The sequence below is a fragment of the Salvelinus alpinus genome, chromosome 1 (genome assembly GCF_045679555.1).
Source record: "Salvelinus alpinus chromosome 1, SLU_Salpinus.1, whole genome shotgun sequence".
Classification (NCBI taxonomy): domain Eukaryota; kingdom Metazoa; phylum Chordata; class Actinopteri; order Salmoniformes; family Salmonidae; genus Salvelinus; species Salvelinus alpinus.
Window position 1 is genome coordinate 18,261,003 of NC_092086.1, and position 17,926 is coordinate 18,278,928.

The 17,926-nt window shown below is 44.8% G+C and overlaps 2 protein-coding genes across 2 annotated transcripts in view; both read right to left on the reverse strand.

The window, feature by feature from the left end:
• The window catches only part of LOC139570881 (protein sidekick-2-like), a 524,727-nt gene that overhangs the window by 113,327 nt on the left and 393,474 nt on the right, over positions 1–17,926 (reverse strand). The window lies entirely within an intron of this gene.
• LOC139570841 (peripheral myelin protein 22-like) overlaps positions 3,818–17,926 on the reverse strand; it is a 21,007-nt gene continuing 6,898 nt past the window's right edge. Inside the window, exons 3-5 of the mRNA XM_071393089.1 lie at positions 17,016–17,109; positions 8,136–8,276; positions 3,818–5,215 (exon numbers count right to left, since the gene is read on the reverse strand). Coding sequence (XP_071249190.1) covers positions 5,058–5,215; positions 8,136–8,276; positions 17,016–17,109 — 393 coding nt within the window. The 3' untranslated portion in view covers positions 3,818–5,057. The remainder of the gene's footprint in view (positions 5,216–8,135; positions 8,277–17,015; positions 17,110–17,926) is intronic.

Genomic DNA, 17,926 nt, shown 5'->3' on the forward strand with positions numbered 1-17,926 from the left:
TTCTCTCTCTCTCTCTTTCTCTCTCACCCCCCCTCTCTCGCTCTATCTCTCCGTCTCTATCTGCCAGCTCTGTCTCTCTCTCTGGTAGACTGGCTGCTTCCTCCATGCCATGGCAGTATAACCAACTACAAATGTCTCATACAGGTTTGTGCCAATTCAAATTGAAGGAAATCAATTCAGGAAGTTAACTAGCAATAGCAAATGCTATTTATTCCAAACTTGTTTCCACTTTTTACATTTAAATGAAAATCATTTATGAGCGTGTGTGTGTGTGTGTGTGTGTGTGTGTGTGTGTGTGTGTGTGTGTGTGTGTGTGTGTGTGTGTGTGTGTGTGTGTGTGTGTGTGTGTGTGTGTGTGTGTGTGTGTGTGTGTGTGTGTGTGTGTGTGTGTGTGATTACATGACTGGCTGGATGCGGGACGTGGTTTTCATCAAGACGTGATCCTGTGGGTGTTTACCTCAGGACTGATGATGTCATCCACATGACAGGCGCGTCTGTAGTTTGTCTGTACTTGGGTTTACTGGTGACATCATCAGTCCTGAGGTAAACAAGTGCACAGGATCAGTTGCAGATGAAAACCACTTTACCAGCAGTAATGATCTCATTACACTCATCAGCAACAACTCCCCTGGACACACAATTTGCAAGCGTCACACAGAAACATTTACACATACAAATATCTCTCTCTCTCTCTCTCTCTCTCTCTCTCTCTCTCTCTCTCTCTCTCTCTCTCTCTCTAATTTGGAAAAGATCAGGTCAAAGGTATAAAAGTGGCTTCTGTCTCCTCTCTCTCTCTCTCTCTCTCTCCTCTCCACCTTCTTTCTCCTCCCTCTCACTCTCCCCTTTCTCTCTCTCTATCTATTTTAATTGTTTACACCTGTCTAAAAATGTAGACAATGTTAGAACCAGGTATAAACGTGGCTTCTGTCTCCTCTCTCTCTCCTCTCTCTCTCTCTCTCTCTCTCTCCTCTCACCCTTCTGTCTCCTCTCTCTCTCTCTCTCCTCTCCCCATTCTGTCTCCTCTCTCTCCTCTCCTCCTTCTGTCTCCTCCCTCTCTCTCTCTCCTCTACCAATTCTGTCTCCTCTCTCTCCCCCCTTCTGTCCTCCTCTACCCCTGTCTCCTCTCCCCCTTTCTGTCTCCTCACTCCTCTCCCCTGTCTCCATCTCCTGTCCCCATTCTGTCTCCTCACTCCTCTCCCCCTGTCTCTATCCCCTCTCCCCATTCTGTCTCCTCTCTCTGTCCTCTCCCCCTGTCCCCTCTCTCTCTATCTCCTGTCCCCATTCTGTCTCCTCTCTCTGTCCTCTCCCCCTGTCCCCCCTCTCTCTATCTCCTCTCCCCATTCTGTCTCCTCTCTCTGTCCTCTCCTCCTGTCCCCTCTCTCTCTATCTCCTGTCCCCATTCTGTCTCCTCACTCCTCTCCCCCTGTCTCTATCCCCTCTCCCCATTCTGTCTCCTCTCTCTGTCCTCTCCCCCTGTCCCCTCTCTCTCTATCTCCTCTCCCCATTCTGTCTCCTCTCTCTGTCCTCTCCTCCTGTCCCCTCTCTCTCTATCTCCTCTCCCCCTGTCTCTGTCTCTTCTCCCCCATTCTCCTCTCTCTCCCCCTTCTCTCTCTCTTCTTCTTCTACTTTGTATTTGATCATCTTTTTACAGACCTGCTATTCAAACCTTGTTTTTCCATCTCCATAAATACACATACCCCTTCATTTATGTTGAAACATTAAGTGTTTGTGTATGTGAGTCTTGACAAATTTCCAGGAGTTTGATAAGTGTGTCTGTACAAGCCAAAGTCAAGTGGGTATCTGAAGTTCAATTGAGCATGATTGTTTACAGGTCTGGTGCCAGGAACAACTAGTGAAGATACCGACACACAGGAGCTTTCAGTGGTTCTGTGGTTGGTTCAGCTAGATATGTATTCTGTACCTCATTATAGACCCATCTGTGGTTGGTTCAGCTGGATATGTATTCTGTATCTCATTATAGACCCATCTGTGGTTGGTTCAGCTGGATATGTATTCTGTATCTCATTATAGACCCATCTGTGGTTGGTTCAGCTAGATATGTATTCTGTATCTCATTATAGACCCATCTGTGGTTGGTTCAGCTAGATATGTATTCTGTGTCTCATTATAGACCCATCTGTGGTTGGTTCAGCTAGATATGTATTCTGTATCTCATTATAGACCCATCTGTGGTTGGTTCAGCTAGATATTTATTCTGTATCTCATTATAGACCCAGCTGTGGTTGGTTCAGCTAGATATGTATTCTGTATCTCATTATAGACCCATCTGTGGTTGGTTCAGCTAGATATGTATTCTGTATCTCATTATAGACCCATCTGTGGTTGGTTCAGCTAGATATGTATTCTGTATCTCATTATAGACCCATCTGTGGTTGGTTCAGCTAGATATGTATTCTGTACCTCATTATAGACCCATCTGTGGTTGGTTCAGCTAGATATGTATTCTGTACCTCATTATAGACCCATCTGTGGTTGGTTCAGCTAGATATTTATTCTGTATCTCATTATAGACCCAGCTGTGGTTGGTTCAGCTAGATATGTATTCTGTATCTCATTATAGACCCATCTGTGGTTGGTTCAGCTAGATATGTATTCTGTATCTCATTATAGACCCATCTGTGGTTGGTTCAGATAGATATGTATTCTGTGTCTCATTATAGACCCATCTGTGGTTGGTTCAGATAGATATCTATTCTGTATCTCATTATAGACCCATCTGTGGTTGGTTCAGCTAGATATGTATTCTGTGTCTCATTATAGACCCATCTGTGGTTGGTTCAGCTAGATATGTATTCTGTATCTCATTATAGACCCATCTGTCAGTATTTGAAGCTATGCAGAGTGTAACACACACACTGTAGTCATTTAGCAGACGCTCTTATCCAGAGAGACTTACAGGAGCAATTCAGTTTAAGTGCCTTGCTCAAGGGCACATCGGCAGATTTTTCATCTAGTCGGCTCTGCTATTCAGTTGTGGTGTCAACAACTGTGAATGGAAGAACCCATTTGGGGAGAATAATTTGAACTCTATCAACAATATGTTTTACACAGTATGAAGTAAATGGAAAATGTAATTTTGAAAAATGTGGCAAAGTGTAAAGCGAGAGCTGTTGAGAGAGCTGCATACCGTGTCAAACATATTGTTGATGGACTTTCAATTATTCTCACCAAATGGGTTCCTCAGCTGTTAACCTCTGCACTACATCGCCACCCTGTGGTGCAGATCAGTACTGATGCTGTGTCAATCAGCCCCGTTCTCAGAGGTTGAATGATCACGCCAAAACAAGTTCTCACAGTCTCATGTCGGAATTAGACATTCATCCGTGTTTCTCTCACGTCAAATTTGGAAATTGTTTCAAATGTCAAATTTCGAAGTGTTCGGTTAAGGTTAGGCATTGATTCTGAATGGTAAAGTTTAGACGTTACCTCAGAATGGTTACGGTAATGTTAAGCTTTGTGAAAAGGCTTCGAATGTCAAAGACAACTTTCCATCAGTGGATTGAAACATGCAACCAGAGGATCCAGAGGCAGATACTTACGTTCGTCCCCAACGCCCAAAACCAAAGCCTTCTTCAAGGTTAGACGGCTCACTCTTGCCCCGTAGTGGTCGGTTTCCACGTCATCTCCCGACGTCCTCAGACATGGACGGACGTGGAATACTGACTTGTATCACGGGTGACCTGGCTGCATGCCAAGCAAGTAGACCTTCTTTCAACGCTTTTATTTATCAGAATATAGACATGAAAACGGCAGATTTCTTTTTCCAGATTGGACAGAAAGGTCCCCCAGTCAGTAACATTGTTCAAATCATTTAATGGCAACACAAAACAAGTAGGCTATACAATTCAAGCATTGTTAAAAATGAATTAATAACAACATCAGCAAGTAGGATATACAGTAGAAGAACGGCAGATACAAAACACCATTTTCAGTTCAGAATCTTAATAGACAACACAGGACAGTACAAAGACAAAGTAGTAATGGCTATGAACACAATGTTAATCAGTTGGTTCTACTGAAACACTTCCCCATTTTCCTTCATCAAGAAAACGGATGTTGTTGATGGAGTCACTTTGTCTGAAGGATTTGAGGAGCCTGATTGCCAGTCTGTTCTTGCCTTCAAGACAACTATTTATGGAATTGTCTTGTTTGGCTTGACAAGGACAAGCTAGGAGTTGACACTACACTTTAGTAAAGCAAAAATAAATGTTTAAAAGGCTTTAAACATGTCGTCTTTTTTACTAAAAGCTGATATCACAGCTTTATCTCTTTGGCACGGAGGAGAAAGTATGAAACAAACAAGCTCAATGAACTGAGCTCAACGAAGCAACTCGACAAAACTATGTACAAAAGGTCATGTAAAAAATGTTATAAATATGTCTAAAACCATAGACACTATGTACATCTTTACACTGTAACATGGGCTGTCTGTTCTCCTCTGTAGTTTCCTCACACGTGGCTATCAGTGGAGGCTGCTGAGGGGAGGACGGATCATAATAAAAGACGGAACTGCGCAAATTGAATGGTTTCCATGGTTTCCATGTGTTTGATGTATTTGAAACCATTCCACTGATTCCGCTTCAGTCATGACCACCTGTGATTGGTATGTATAATGTAGACTTGGGTTCAAATATGATTTGTTTTCTTACAAATGCCTTAGCTGGGCTTCATGGAGCTTGCCTGGCACAATGAAACGAATGGAATAATCCCAAAAGTGCAAACACTCAATCTAATCAAATGCTCAAAGTATTTGATGGAAAACAAACACTATGTGAGCCATTTATCCTCCCCTCACCAGCCTCCTCTGGTGGTCAGTGGGCACAGCATGGTTGGGGTCAATTCCAATTCAATTCCATTTGAATTTCTATCAATTCAGAAAGTAAACCTCATTAAGAAGCATTGAAGAGAACTGGAATGTTAGTGTACTTCCTGAATTGACTGGAATTCTAACAGAATTGACCCGAACCCTGGGGCACAGTGCTGTGTTCTGCTACTGGTGGTGGTGTGAGGTCTTAACATCAGCCTCCCTCCCTCTCTCATTCCCTCTTCCTCAGTACGATGTAGATGAGACCACTGACCAGACACAGAGGGAAGGACACCCAGGCCAGGACGTAGGCATAGCCGAACTCTGCATCCCCCACCCTATCCGGACTCATTACCGTGTAGATTATAGCTCCACACATCACAAATAGACCTAGAGAGAGAGAGAGAGAGAGAGAGAGAGAGAGAGAGAGAGAGAGAGAGAGAGAGAGAGAGAGAGAGAGAGAGAGAGAGAGAGAGAGAGAGAGAGAGAGAGAGAGAGAGAGAGAGAGAGAGAGAGAGAGAGAGAGAGAGAGAGAGAGAGAGAGAGAGAGAGAGAGAGAGAGAGAGAGAGAGAGAGAGAGAGAGAGAGAGAGAGAGAGAGAGAGAGAGAGAGAGAGAGAGAGAGAGAGAGAGAGAGAGAGAGAGAGAGAGAGAGAGAGAGAGAGAGAGAGAAGGGAGGAACAGAAAGAGAAGGGAGAGCAGAGAGGGACAGAAAGAGAAGGGAGAGCAGAGAGGGACAGAAAGAGAAGGGAGAGCAGAGAGGGACAGAAAGAGAAGGGAGAGCAGGGAGGGAAAGAGAGAGCAGAAAAAAAGGCATGGCTAGTTTTAGACTGTTGGAGATCATCAAGTTGAAACACCTAATATTTTGTAACAGATTTGGTTATTTTCTATATTAGAGGGGAGGGGCTGAATCTGCTAGTTTCCATGCCCATGTGCAGAAAATGCATTTTTGAATCCAGCCACCTCTGCCCACTAAAGCAAATTGAGTTATATCTAGCACAAGATGTAGTTTGGTTCCAACTAAGAGATTATGACAGTAAACCAACCCTGATAGGAAGGCACCTAACTTTGAGACAGTTAACCAACCCTCGTAGTAAGGGATCTAACACTGAGACAGTTAACCAACCCTCGTAGTAAGGGACCTAACACTGAGACAGTTAACCAACCCTCGTAGTAAGGGATCTAACACTGAGACAGTTAACCAACCCTCGTAGTAAGGGATCTAACTTTGAGACAGTTAACCAACCCTCGTAGTAAGGGATCTAACATTGAGACAGTTAACCAACCCTCGTAGTAAGGGATCTAACATTGAGACAGTTAACCAACCCTCGTAGTAAGGGATCTAACATTGAGACAGTTAACCAACCCTCGTAGTAAGGGATCTAACACTGAGACAGTTAACCAACCCTCGTAGTAAGGGATCTAACATTGAGACAGTTAACCAACCCTCGTAGTAAGGGACCTAACATTGAGACAGTAAACCAACCCTCATAGTAAGGGATCTAACATTGAGACAGTTAACCAACCCTCGTAGTAAGGGATCTAACATTGAGAAAGTTAACCAACCCTCGTAGTATGGGACCTAACACTGAGACAGTTAACCAACCCTCGTAGTAAGGGATCTAACATTGAGACAGTTAACCAACCCTCGTAGTAAGGGATCTAACACTGAGACAGTTAACCAACCCTCGTAGTAAGGGATCTAACATTGAGACAGTTAACCAACCCTCGTAGTAAGGGACCTAACATTGAGACAGTAAACCAACCCTCATAGTAAGGGATCTAACATTGAGACAGTAAACCAACCCTCGTAGTAAGGGATCTAACATTGAGACAGTTAAACAACCCTCGTTTTAAGGGATCTAAACATTGAGACAGTTAACCAACCCTCGTAGTAAGGGATCTAACACTGAGACAGTTAACCAACCCTCGTAGTAAGGGATCTAACATTGAGACAGTTAACCAACCCTCGTAGTAAGGGATCTAACATTGAGGCTGTTAACCAACCCTCATAGTAAGGGACCTAATACTGAGACAGTTAACCAACCCTCATAGTAAGGGATCTAACATTGAGGCAGTTAACCAACCCTCGTAGTAAGGGATCTAACATTGAGACAGTTAACCAACCCTCGTAGTAAGGGATCTAACATTGAGGCAGTTAACCAACCTTCATAGTAAGGGACCTAAAATTAAGATAATAAACCAACCCTCGTAGTAAGGGATCTAACATTGAGGCTGTTAACCAACCCTCATAGTAAGGGACCTAATACTGAGACAGTTAACCAACCCTCATAGTAAGGGATCTAACATTGAGGCAGTTAACCAACCCTCGTAGTAAGGGATCTAACATTGAGGCAGTTAACCAACCCTCATAGTAAGGGATCTAACATTGAGGCAGTTAACCAACCTTCATAGTAAGGGACCTAATACTGAGACAGTTAACCAACCCTCATAGTAAGGGATCTAACATTGAGGCAGTTAACCAACCCTCATAGTAAGGGATCTAACATTGAGGCAGTTAACCAACCCTCATAGTAAGGGATCTAACATTGAGGCAGTTAACCAACCCTCATAGTAAGGGATCTAACATTGAGACAGTTAACCAACCCTCATAGTAAGGGATCTAACATTGAGACAGTTAACCAACCCTCGTAGTAAGGGATCTAACATTGAGGCAGTTAACCAACCTTCATAGTAAGGGACCTAATACTGAGGCAGTTAACCAACCCTCATAGTAAGGGATCTAACATTGAGGCAGTTAACCAACCCTCATAGTAAGGGATCTAACATTGAGGCAGTTAACCAACCCTCATAGTAAGGGATCTAACATTGAGGCAGTTAACCAACCCTCATAGTAAGGGATCTAACATTGAGACAGTTAACCAACCCTCATAGTAAGGGATCTAACATTGAGACAGTTAACCAACCCTCGTAGTAAGGGATCTAACATTGAGACAGTTAACCAACCCTCGTATTAAGGGACAGTGGTCACATGGGGCCGCCTCCCACTTTGACCTGGGCTATAACATGTCTGTCTTTTACACATTCAGTTTTTCCCCCAGATCATTTTCCTGCCTGGGCGGTAAGCCCCGCAGAACAACATCCAGGCCCTCTTCTCAGCAACATTGTTAGTTGATGCCAATATAAGACAACTTTGTATAAACCAGGGGACCCGGCTAGATTAGACAATCAGGGTGATGTGATGTGATACTCACTGGCCAACAAGACCAACAACTTTATGACGTGTCTATGTAGGCCTTTATAAAGGGGTTATGAAGGCTTCATTAAGCCTTATAAGTGGTCGTACTCACTGGCGAGGATCTGGAAGACGGCGGTGAAGAAGAAGCGTCCTCCTTTGACCAGGGTGAAGAGCTGACACATGAAGAAGACCAGAGAGAAGAGGCAGAACAGCACTGACAGGACCATGAGGGCCTGAACCGCCTGGATCCAGTCTGAAGAGAGGAGACAGAGGAGGTTGAACATGACTTATAACCAGAGGTGGGCAGGTTACTTCCTACAAGTAGTCTGTTACAGTTACTAGTTACGTGTCCAGAATTGTATTCACTATTGTAACTTTTGGATTACCCCACTAACCTAATCTAACTCACTCTAACATTTACATTTAACATTTACATTTAAGTCATTTAGCAGACGCTCTTATCCAGAGCGACTTACAAATTGGTGCATTCACCTTATGATATCCAGTGGAACAACCACTTTACAATAGTGCATCTAACTCTTTTAAGGGGGGGGGGGGGTTAGAAGGATTACTTTATCCTATCCTAGGTATTCCTTAAAGAGGTGGGGTTTCAGGTATCTCCGGAAGGTGGTGATTGACTCCGCTGACCTGGCGTCGTGAGGGAGTTTGTTCCACCATTGGGGTGCCAGAGCAGCGAACAGTTTTGACTGGGCTGAGCGGGAACTGTACTTCCTCAGAGGTAGGGAGGCGAGCAGGCCAGAGGTGGATGAACGCAGTGCCCTTGTTTGGGTGTAGGGCCTGATCAGAGCCTGAAGGTACGGAGGTGCCGTTCCCCTCACAGCTCCGTAGGCAAGCACCATGGTCTTGTAGCGGATGCGAGCTTCAACTGGAAGCCAATGGAGAGAGCGGAGGAGCGGGGTGACGTGAGAGAACTTGGGAAAGTTGAACACCAGACGGGCTGCGGCGTTCTGGATGAGTTGTAGGGGTTTAATGGCACAGGCAGGGAGCCCAGCCAACAGCGAGTTGCAGTAATCCAGACGGGAGATGACAAGTGCCTGGATTAGGACCTGCGCCGCTTCCTGCGTGAGGCAGGGTCGTACTCTGCGAATGTTGTAGAGCATGAACCTACAGGAACGGGTCACCGCCTTGATGTTAGTTGAGAACGACAGGGTGTTGTCCAGGATCACGCCAAGGTTCTTAACACTCTGGGAGGAGGACACAATGGAGTTGTCAACCGTGATGGCGAGATCATGGAACGGGCAGTCCTTCCCCGGGAGGAAGAGCAGCTCCGTCTTGCCGAGGTTCAGCTTGAGGTGGTGATCCGTCATCCACACTGATATGTCTGCCAGACATGCAGAGATGCGATTCACCACCTGGTTATCAGAGGGGGGAAAGGAGAAGATTAATTGTGTGTCGTCTGCATAGCAATGATAGGAGAGACCATGTGAGGATATGACAGAGCCAAGTGACTTGGTGTATAGCGAGAATAGGAGAGGGCCTAGAACAGAGCCCTGGGGGACACCAGTGGTGAGAGCACGTGGTGCGGAGACAGATTCTCGCCACGCCACCTGGTAGGAGCGACCTGTCAGGTAGGACGCAATCCAAGCGTGGGCCGCGCCGGAGATGCCCAGCTCGGAGAGGGTGGAGAGGAGGATCTGATGGTTCACAGTATCAAAGGCAGCCGATAGGTCTAGAAGGATGAGAGCAGAGGACCTAATCTGATTACCCATTAATCGACATCTATTGTAAGATAGATCCAGTTTACATAGCTATGGCCATACAGTGAGTTTACAAAACATTATGAACACTGAGAGGTTAAACAAGACCAACAGCCTGAATTTGTCAGGACATGGACAAGGTGTGGAAAGCGTTCCACAGGGATGCTGGTCCATGTTGACTCCACAGGGATGCTGGTCCATGTTGACTCCACAGGGATGCTGGCCCATGGACTCTACAAGGTGTGGAAAGCGTTCCACAGGGATGCTGGCCCATGGACTCTACAAGGTGTGGAAAGTGTTCCACAGGGATGCTGGCCCATGGACTCTACAAGGTGTGGAAAGCGTTCCACAGGGATGCTGGCCCATGTTGACTCCACAGGGATGCTGGCCCATGGACTCTACAAGGTGTGGAAAGCGTTCCACAGGGATGCTGGCCCATGGACTCTACAAGGTGTGGAAAGCGTTCCACAGGGATGCTGGTCCATGGACTCTACAAGGTGTGGAAAGCGTTCCACAGGGATGCTGGTCCATGGACTCTACAAGGTGTGGAAAGCGTTCCACAGGGATGCTGACCCATGTTGACTCCAATGTATCACACAGTTGTGTCCAGTTGGCTGGATGTCCTTTGGGTGGTGGACCATTCTTGTTACACAGAGGAAACTGTTGAGCATGAAAACCCAGCATCGTTGCAGTTCTTGACACAAACCGGTACGGCTAGCACCTTTCTACCAGACCCCTTTGAAAGGCACTTACACATTGTGTCTTGCCCATTCCCCCTCTGAATGCCACACATACACATGTCTTAATTGTCTCAATGCTTAAACATCCTTCTTTAACCTGTTTCCTCCCTTTCATCAACAATGATTGTGGATTTGACAAGTGGATTTAACAAGTGACATCAATAAGGGATCATAGCTTTCACCTGGATTCACCTGGTCTATCTACATTATGTAAAGAGCATGTGGTCTTCATGTTTTGTATACTCAGTGTATATCATTCATTTGTCCTGAAATCGATGTAGCAACTACAGATTGCCCCTTTAAGTCTATCAAAGGTCTACGTGTTTTAAAATGTCTCCATTAGGCCTATGGATTTAAAAAAAAAATCTGCACGAATTAGATTGAGCAATAAAAGCCCCACTTGTTTTTGACAGTATGGAGCACAATGTCACAGAGGAGTTCAGAAGAGAGGAACTCCCTCAGACTGTTAGTCCACAGGCTGGGATCCACCTCAGACTGTTATTCCACAGGCTGGGATCCACCTCAGACTGTTATTCCACAGGCTGTGATCCACCTCAGACTGTTATTCCACAGGCTGGGATCCACCTCAGACTGTTATTCCACAGGCTGGGATCCACCTCAAACTGTTATTCCACAGGCTGGGATCCACCTCAAACTGTGGTTCCGCAGGCTGGGATCCACCTCAAACTGTGGTTCCACAGGCTGGGATCCACCTCAAACTGTTATTCCACAGGCTGGGATCCACCGCAGACTGTTATTCCACAGGCTGGGATCCACCGCAGACTGTTATTCCACAGGCTGGGATCCACCTCAGACTGTTATTCCACAGGCTGGGATCCACCTAAAACTGTTATTCCACAGGCTGGGATCCACCTCAGACTGTTATTCCACAGGATGGGATCAACCTCAAACTGTTATTCCACAGGCTGGGATCCACCTCAAACTGTTATTCCACAGGCTGGGATCCACCTCAGACTGTTATTCCACAGGCTGGGATCCACCTCAAACTGTTATTCCACAGGCTGGGATCCACCTCAAACTGTTATTCCACAGGCAGGGATCCACCTCAAACTGTTATTCCACAGGCTGGGATCCACCTCAGACTGTTATTCCACAGGCTGGGATCCACCTCAGACTGTTATTCCACAGGCTGGGATCCACCTCAAACTGTTATTCCACAGGCTGGGATCCACCTCAAACTGTTATTCCACAGGCAGGGATCCACCTCAAACTGTTATTCCACAGGCTGGGATCCACCTCAAACTGTTATTCCACAGGCTGGGATCCACCTCAAACTGTTATTCCACAGGCAGGGATCCACCTCAAACTGTTATTCCACAGGCTGGGATCCACCTCAGACTGTTATTCCACAGGCTGGGATCCACCTCAAACTGTTATTCCACAGGCTGGGATCCACCTCAAACTGTTATTCCACAGGCTGGGATCCACCTCAGACTGTTATTCCACAGGCAGGGATCCACCTCAAACTGTTATTCCACAGGCTGGGATCCACCTCAGACTGTTATTCCACAGGCTGGGATCCACCTCAAACTGTTATTCCACAGGCTGGGATCCACCTCAAACTGTTATTCCACAGGCTGGGATCCACCTCAAACTGTTATTCCACAGGCAGGGATCCACCTCAAACTGTTATTCCACAGGCAGGGATCCACCTCAAACTGTTATTCCACAGGCTGGGATCCACCTCAGACTGTTATTCCACAGGCAGGGATCCACCTCAAACTGTTATTCCACAGGCTGGGATCCACCTCAAACTGTTATTCCACAGGCTGGGATCCACCTCAAACTGTTATTCCACAGGCAGGGATCCACCTCAAACTGTTATTCCACAGGCAGGGATCCACCTCAAACTGTTATTCCACAGGCTGGGATCCACCTCAGACTGTTATTCCACAGGCTGGGATCCACCTCAAACTGTTATTCCACAGGCTGGGATCCACCTCAAACTGTTATTCCACAGGCTGGGATCCACCTCAGACTGTTATTCCACAGGCAGGGATCCACCTCAAACTGTTATTCCACAGGCTGGGATCCACCTCAGACTGTTATTCCACAGGCTGGGATCCACCTCAAACTGTTATTCCACAGGCTGGGATCCACCTCAAACTGTTATTCCACAGGCTGGGATCCACCTCAAACTGTTATTCCACAGGCAGGGATCCACCTCAAACTGTTATTCCACAGGCTGGGATCCACCTCAGACTGTTATTCCACAGGCAGGGATCCACCTCAAACTGTTATTCCACAGGCTGGGATCCACCTCAAACTGTTATTCCACAGGCAGGGATCCACACTATGCAGCTGTTGCAAGAGCACTTTATTCATTGTTGGTTGTAAAAACAATGATTGACAGGCAGCTTAAGCTTCTTCAATTCAACCGTTATTGGGTTTAAATACATTGGTGAACAGCCATCCACAACAACCACAATCCGTACGACGCAAATAGCTAAATGACAGAGCAGCAGTGTGATTCACATCAATGCGCTATGTAGATATCATTAATAAGTGGTATCAGTATCGTCGTAGACTACACCACTGCTGTCATCCTCACCTCCAAGCGTTTATTCAAGTTGGATAATCTTTGGATGCTGACAGCAGTCACACCATTGGAAGACATAGCTTGGACTGTAGTTTACAAAAGTCCATTCCTGCTCTTTTCCCGCGATCCATCAAACACAGCTGGTGTGTCATCATAGTGGTCTTTGACTTGTGTTCAGACTCACTCAGACGGAATAAATTTAAACTTGTGCCTTTTTTCAAAGCTAATTTGAATATCATTGATAAAACAGAATGGTGTCAAAGATTTTTTTATACAAACATCCTTTCTGAATTTAAAAGTAATCCTAGAAGTAATCATTTAGTTTTTCAAAATTATCTGTAATCTGATTACAATGTTTTTGCTGGTAAAGTAACAGATTACAGTTCGTTTTTTTTGTAATCTGTTACTTGTACCGGATTGCATGTAAGCCTTCACTCCCCAACCCTACATATAACCTAACATAATTTTTATATAACATAGAGTAGCACAACATATCAAAACATGAACACCTAACTCCTGATAGGTGGTAGGCTGGTTTACTGTAAAGCACTTTGTGACAAATGTTGCTGTAAAATGGGCCAAATGAATGAATTTGATTGGCTGATTAACTGATAACAGAGCTGGAGCTGTCATCATGTAAAATCTCATTATTCGATACAAGTTGGATGAGAGTGTTGGCTACACAGAATGCAGTATCACTACTGTCCTCTAGGTGGATAATGATAGTTTGACCTCTAGGTAGATAATGATAGTTTGACCTCTAGGTAGATAATGATAGTTTGACCTCTCGGTGGATAATGATAGTTTGTCCTCTAGGTGGATAATGATAGTTTGACCTCTAGGTGGATAATGATAGTTTGACCTCTAGGTGGATAATGATAGTTTGTCCTCTAGGCGGATAATGATAGTTTGACCTCTAGGTGGATAATGATAGTTTGACCTCTAGGTGGATAATGATAGTTTGACCTCTAGGTGGATAATGATAGTTTGACCTCTAGGTGGATAATGATAGTTTGACCTCTAGGTGGATAATGATAGTTTGACCTCTAGGTGGATAATGATAGTTTGACCTCTAGGTGGATAATGATAGTCTGACCTCTAGGTGGATAATGATAGTTTGACCTCTCGGTGGATAATGATAGTTTGTCCTCTAGGTGGATAATGATAGTTTGACCTCTAGGTGGATAATGATAGTTTGATCTCTAGGCGGATAATGATAGTTTGACCTCTAGGCGGATAATGATAGTTTGACCTCTAGGTGGATAATGATAGTTTGACCTCTAGGTGGATAATGATAGTTTGACCTCTAGGTGGATAATGATAGTTTGACCTCTAGGTGGATAATGATAGTTTGACCTCTAGGTGGATAATGATAGTTTGTCCTCTAGGTGGATAATGATAGTTTGACTAGCTGGATAATGATGGTTTGTCCTCTAGGTGGATAATGATAGTTTGACCTCTAGGTGGATAATGATAGTTTGACTTCTAGGTGGATAATGATGGTTTGTCCTCTAGGTGGATAATGATAGTTTGACCTCTAGGTGGATAATGATAGTTTGTCCTCTAGGTGGATAATGATAGTTTGTCCTCTAGGTGGATAATGATAGTTTGACCTCTAGGTGGATAATGATAGTTTGACCTCTAGGTGGATAATGATAGTTTGTCCTCTAGGTGGATAATGATAGTTTGACCTCTAGCTGGATATTGATAGTTTGACCTCTAGCTGGATATTGATAATTTGACGTTTAGGTGGATAATGATAGTTTGACCTCCAGCTGGATAGTGGATAGTGCTAGTAGAGACGGTAGAGAAAGCAAGACACCCCACACCCTCATGTTGTCTGGTAGGGGCGGGGCCACTCTGGTCTACTTATTGGCCAGCCCCGCAGAGGGAGTGCCCCAGGGCCAGACATCTCACTGGCTCATGTTTTCTTGTCGGAGCGGGGCGGTGGGGGCGAGCGGGAGGGGACGATAATTAGACCAGAGCAAGCTCTTCCCTCTCTGGTGTGAGATATTATGGAGGAACAGTCAGCATGCCAGATATTATGGAGGAACAGTCAGCATGCCAGATATTATGGAGGAACAGTCAGCATGCCAGATATTATGGAGGAACAGTCAGCATGCCAGATATTATGGAGGAACAGTCAGCATGCCAGATATTATGGAGGAACAGTCAGCATGCCAGATATTACGGAGGAACAGTCAGCATGCCAGATATTATGGAGGAACAGTCAGCATGCCAGATATTATGGAGGAACAGTCAGCATGCCAGATATTACGGAGGAACAGTCAGCATGCCAGATATTATGGAGGAACAGTCAGCATGCCAGATATTATGGAGGAACAGTCAACATGCCAGATATTATGGAGGAACAGTCAGCATGCCAGATATTATGGAGTAACAGTCAACATGCCAGATATTATGGAGGAACAGTCAACATGCCAGATATTATGGAGGAACAGTCAGCATGCCAGATATTACAGAGGAACAGTCAACATGCCAGATATTATGGAGGAACAGTCAGCATGCCAGATATTACGGAGGAACAGTCAGCATGCCAGATATTATGGAGGAACAGTCAGCATGCCAGATATTATGGAGGAACAGTCAGCATGCCAGATATTACAGAGGAACAGTCAGCATGCCAGATATTATGGAGGAACAGTCAGCATGCCAGATATTATGGAGGAACAGTCAGCATGCCAGATATTATGGAGGAACAGTCAGCATGCCAGATATTATGGAGGAACAGTCAGCATGCCAGATATTATGGAGGAACAGTCAGCATGCCAGATATTATGGAGGAACAGTCAGCATGACAGATATTATGGAGGAACAGTCAGCATGACAGATATTATGGAGGAACAGTCAGCATGCCAGATATTATGGAGGAACAGTCACCATGCCAGATATTATGGAGGAACAGTCAGCATGCCAGATATTATGGAGTAACAGTCAGCATGCCAGATATTATGGAGGAACAGTCAGCATGCCAGATATTATGGAGGAACAGTCAGCATGCCAGATATTATGGAGGAACAGTCAGCATGCCAGATATTATGGAGGAACAGTCAGCATGCTAGATATTATGGAGGAACAGTCAGCATGCCAGATATTATGGAGGAACAGTCAGCATGCCAGATATTATGGAGGAACAGTCAGCATGCCAGATATTATGGAGTAACAGTCAGCATGCCAGATATTATGGAGGAACAGTCAGCATGCCAGATATTATGGAGGAACAGTCAGCATGCCAGATATTATGGAGGAACAGTCAGCATGCCAGATATTATGGAGGAACAGTCAGCATGCCAGATATTATGGAGGAACAGTCAGCATGCCAGATATTATGGAGGAACAGTCAGCATGCCAGATATTATGGAGTAACAGTCAGCATGCCAGATATTATGGAGGAACAGTCAGCATGCCAGATATTATGGAGGAACAGTCAGCATGCCAGATATTATGGAGGAACAGTCAGCATGCCAGATATTATGGAGGAACAGTCAGCATGCCAGATATTATGGAGGAACAGTCAGCATGCCAGATATTATGGAGGAACAGTCAGCATGCCAGATATTATGGAGGAACAGTCAGCATGCCAGATATTATGGAGGAACAGTCAGCATGCCAGATATTATGGAGGAACAGTCAGCATGCCAGATATTATGGAGGAACAGTCAGCTTGCCAGATATTATGGAGGAACAGTCAGCATGCCAGATATTATGGAGGAACAGTCAGCATGCCAGATATTATGGAGGAACAGTCAGCATGCCAGATATTATGGAGGAACAGTCAGCATGCCAGATATTATGGAGGAATCGTGAGCTCATGTGGGAAAAGCATGCTCATGCGAGAGAGTAAAGGCCCCACTTAGACAGACAGGAACCTTGTCCATTTTTTTCAATGGTAAACCATCTGAGTAAAATATGTTATTTATCCACCATCTTTAGTGCAAGTGTCTTAGACAAACCTTCATTGCTGGCAGATCTGCAGTGATATGCTCCGTTAGTAGTGAGACAGCTGTACCACAGGTCAGTATTCTGGGTTCCTCCTACAGTCCAGGCCTAGAACACAACACAATGAATGTAAACGACACACCCACAACACAATGAATGTAAACGACACACCCACAACACAATTAATATAAACGACACACCCACAACACAACACAATGAATGTAAACGACACACCCACAACACAATACAATGAAAATAAACGACACACCCACAACACAACACAATGAATATAAACGACACACCCACAACACAACACAATGAATATAAACGACACACCCACAACACAACACAATGAATATAAACGACACACCCACAACACAACACAATGAATATAAACGACACACCCACAACACAACACAATGAATATAAATGACACACCCACAACACAATGAATATAAATGACACACCCACAACACAATGAATATAAACGACACACCCACAACACAATGAATATAAACGACACACCCACAACACAATGAATATAAACGACACACCCACAACACAATGAATATAAACGACACACCCACAACACAACACAGCATTACACATAGAAGACCCAGCCACATCCATAGACTCTGTTTCAGTACACGACACACTGATATCACACACAGATGCACTTGGCTGCAGTAAGAAAGCCATCTCTATCTACGCCCATTCGACATAGCCTAGATATACGTCTTTATTACTTCTAAGCAAAATACCTTTTTGGGTTCTCAGATGCTTACAATGATCTTTTGATTATTGCTTGAACAGTCGCTAAGCAGTTGTTAGCTAGAATTGCTAACGACTATATCATCGAGCATTAGCAATTCTAGCTAACAACTGCTTAGCGACTGTTCAAGCAATATATATATATATAGCCGTT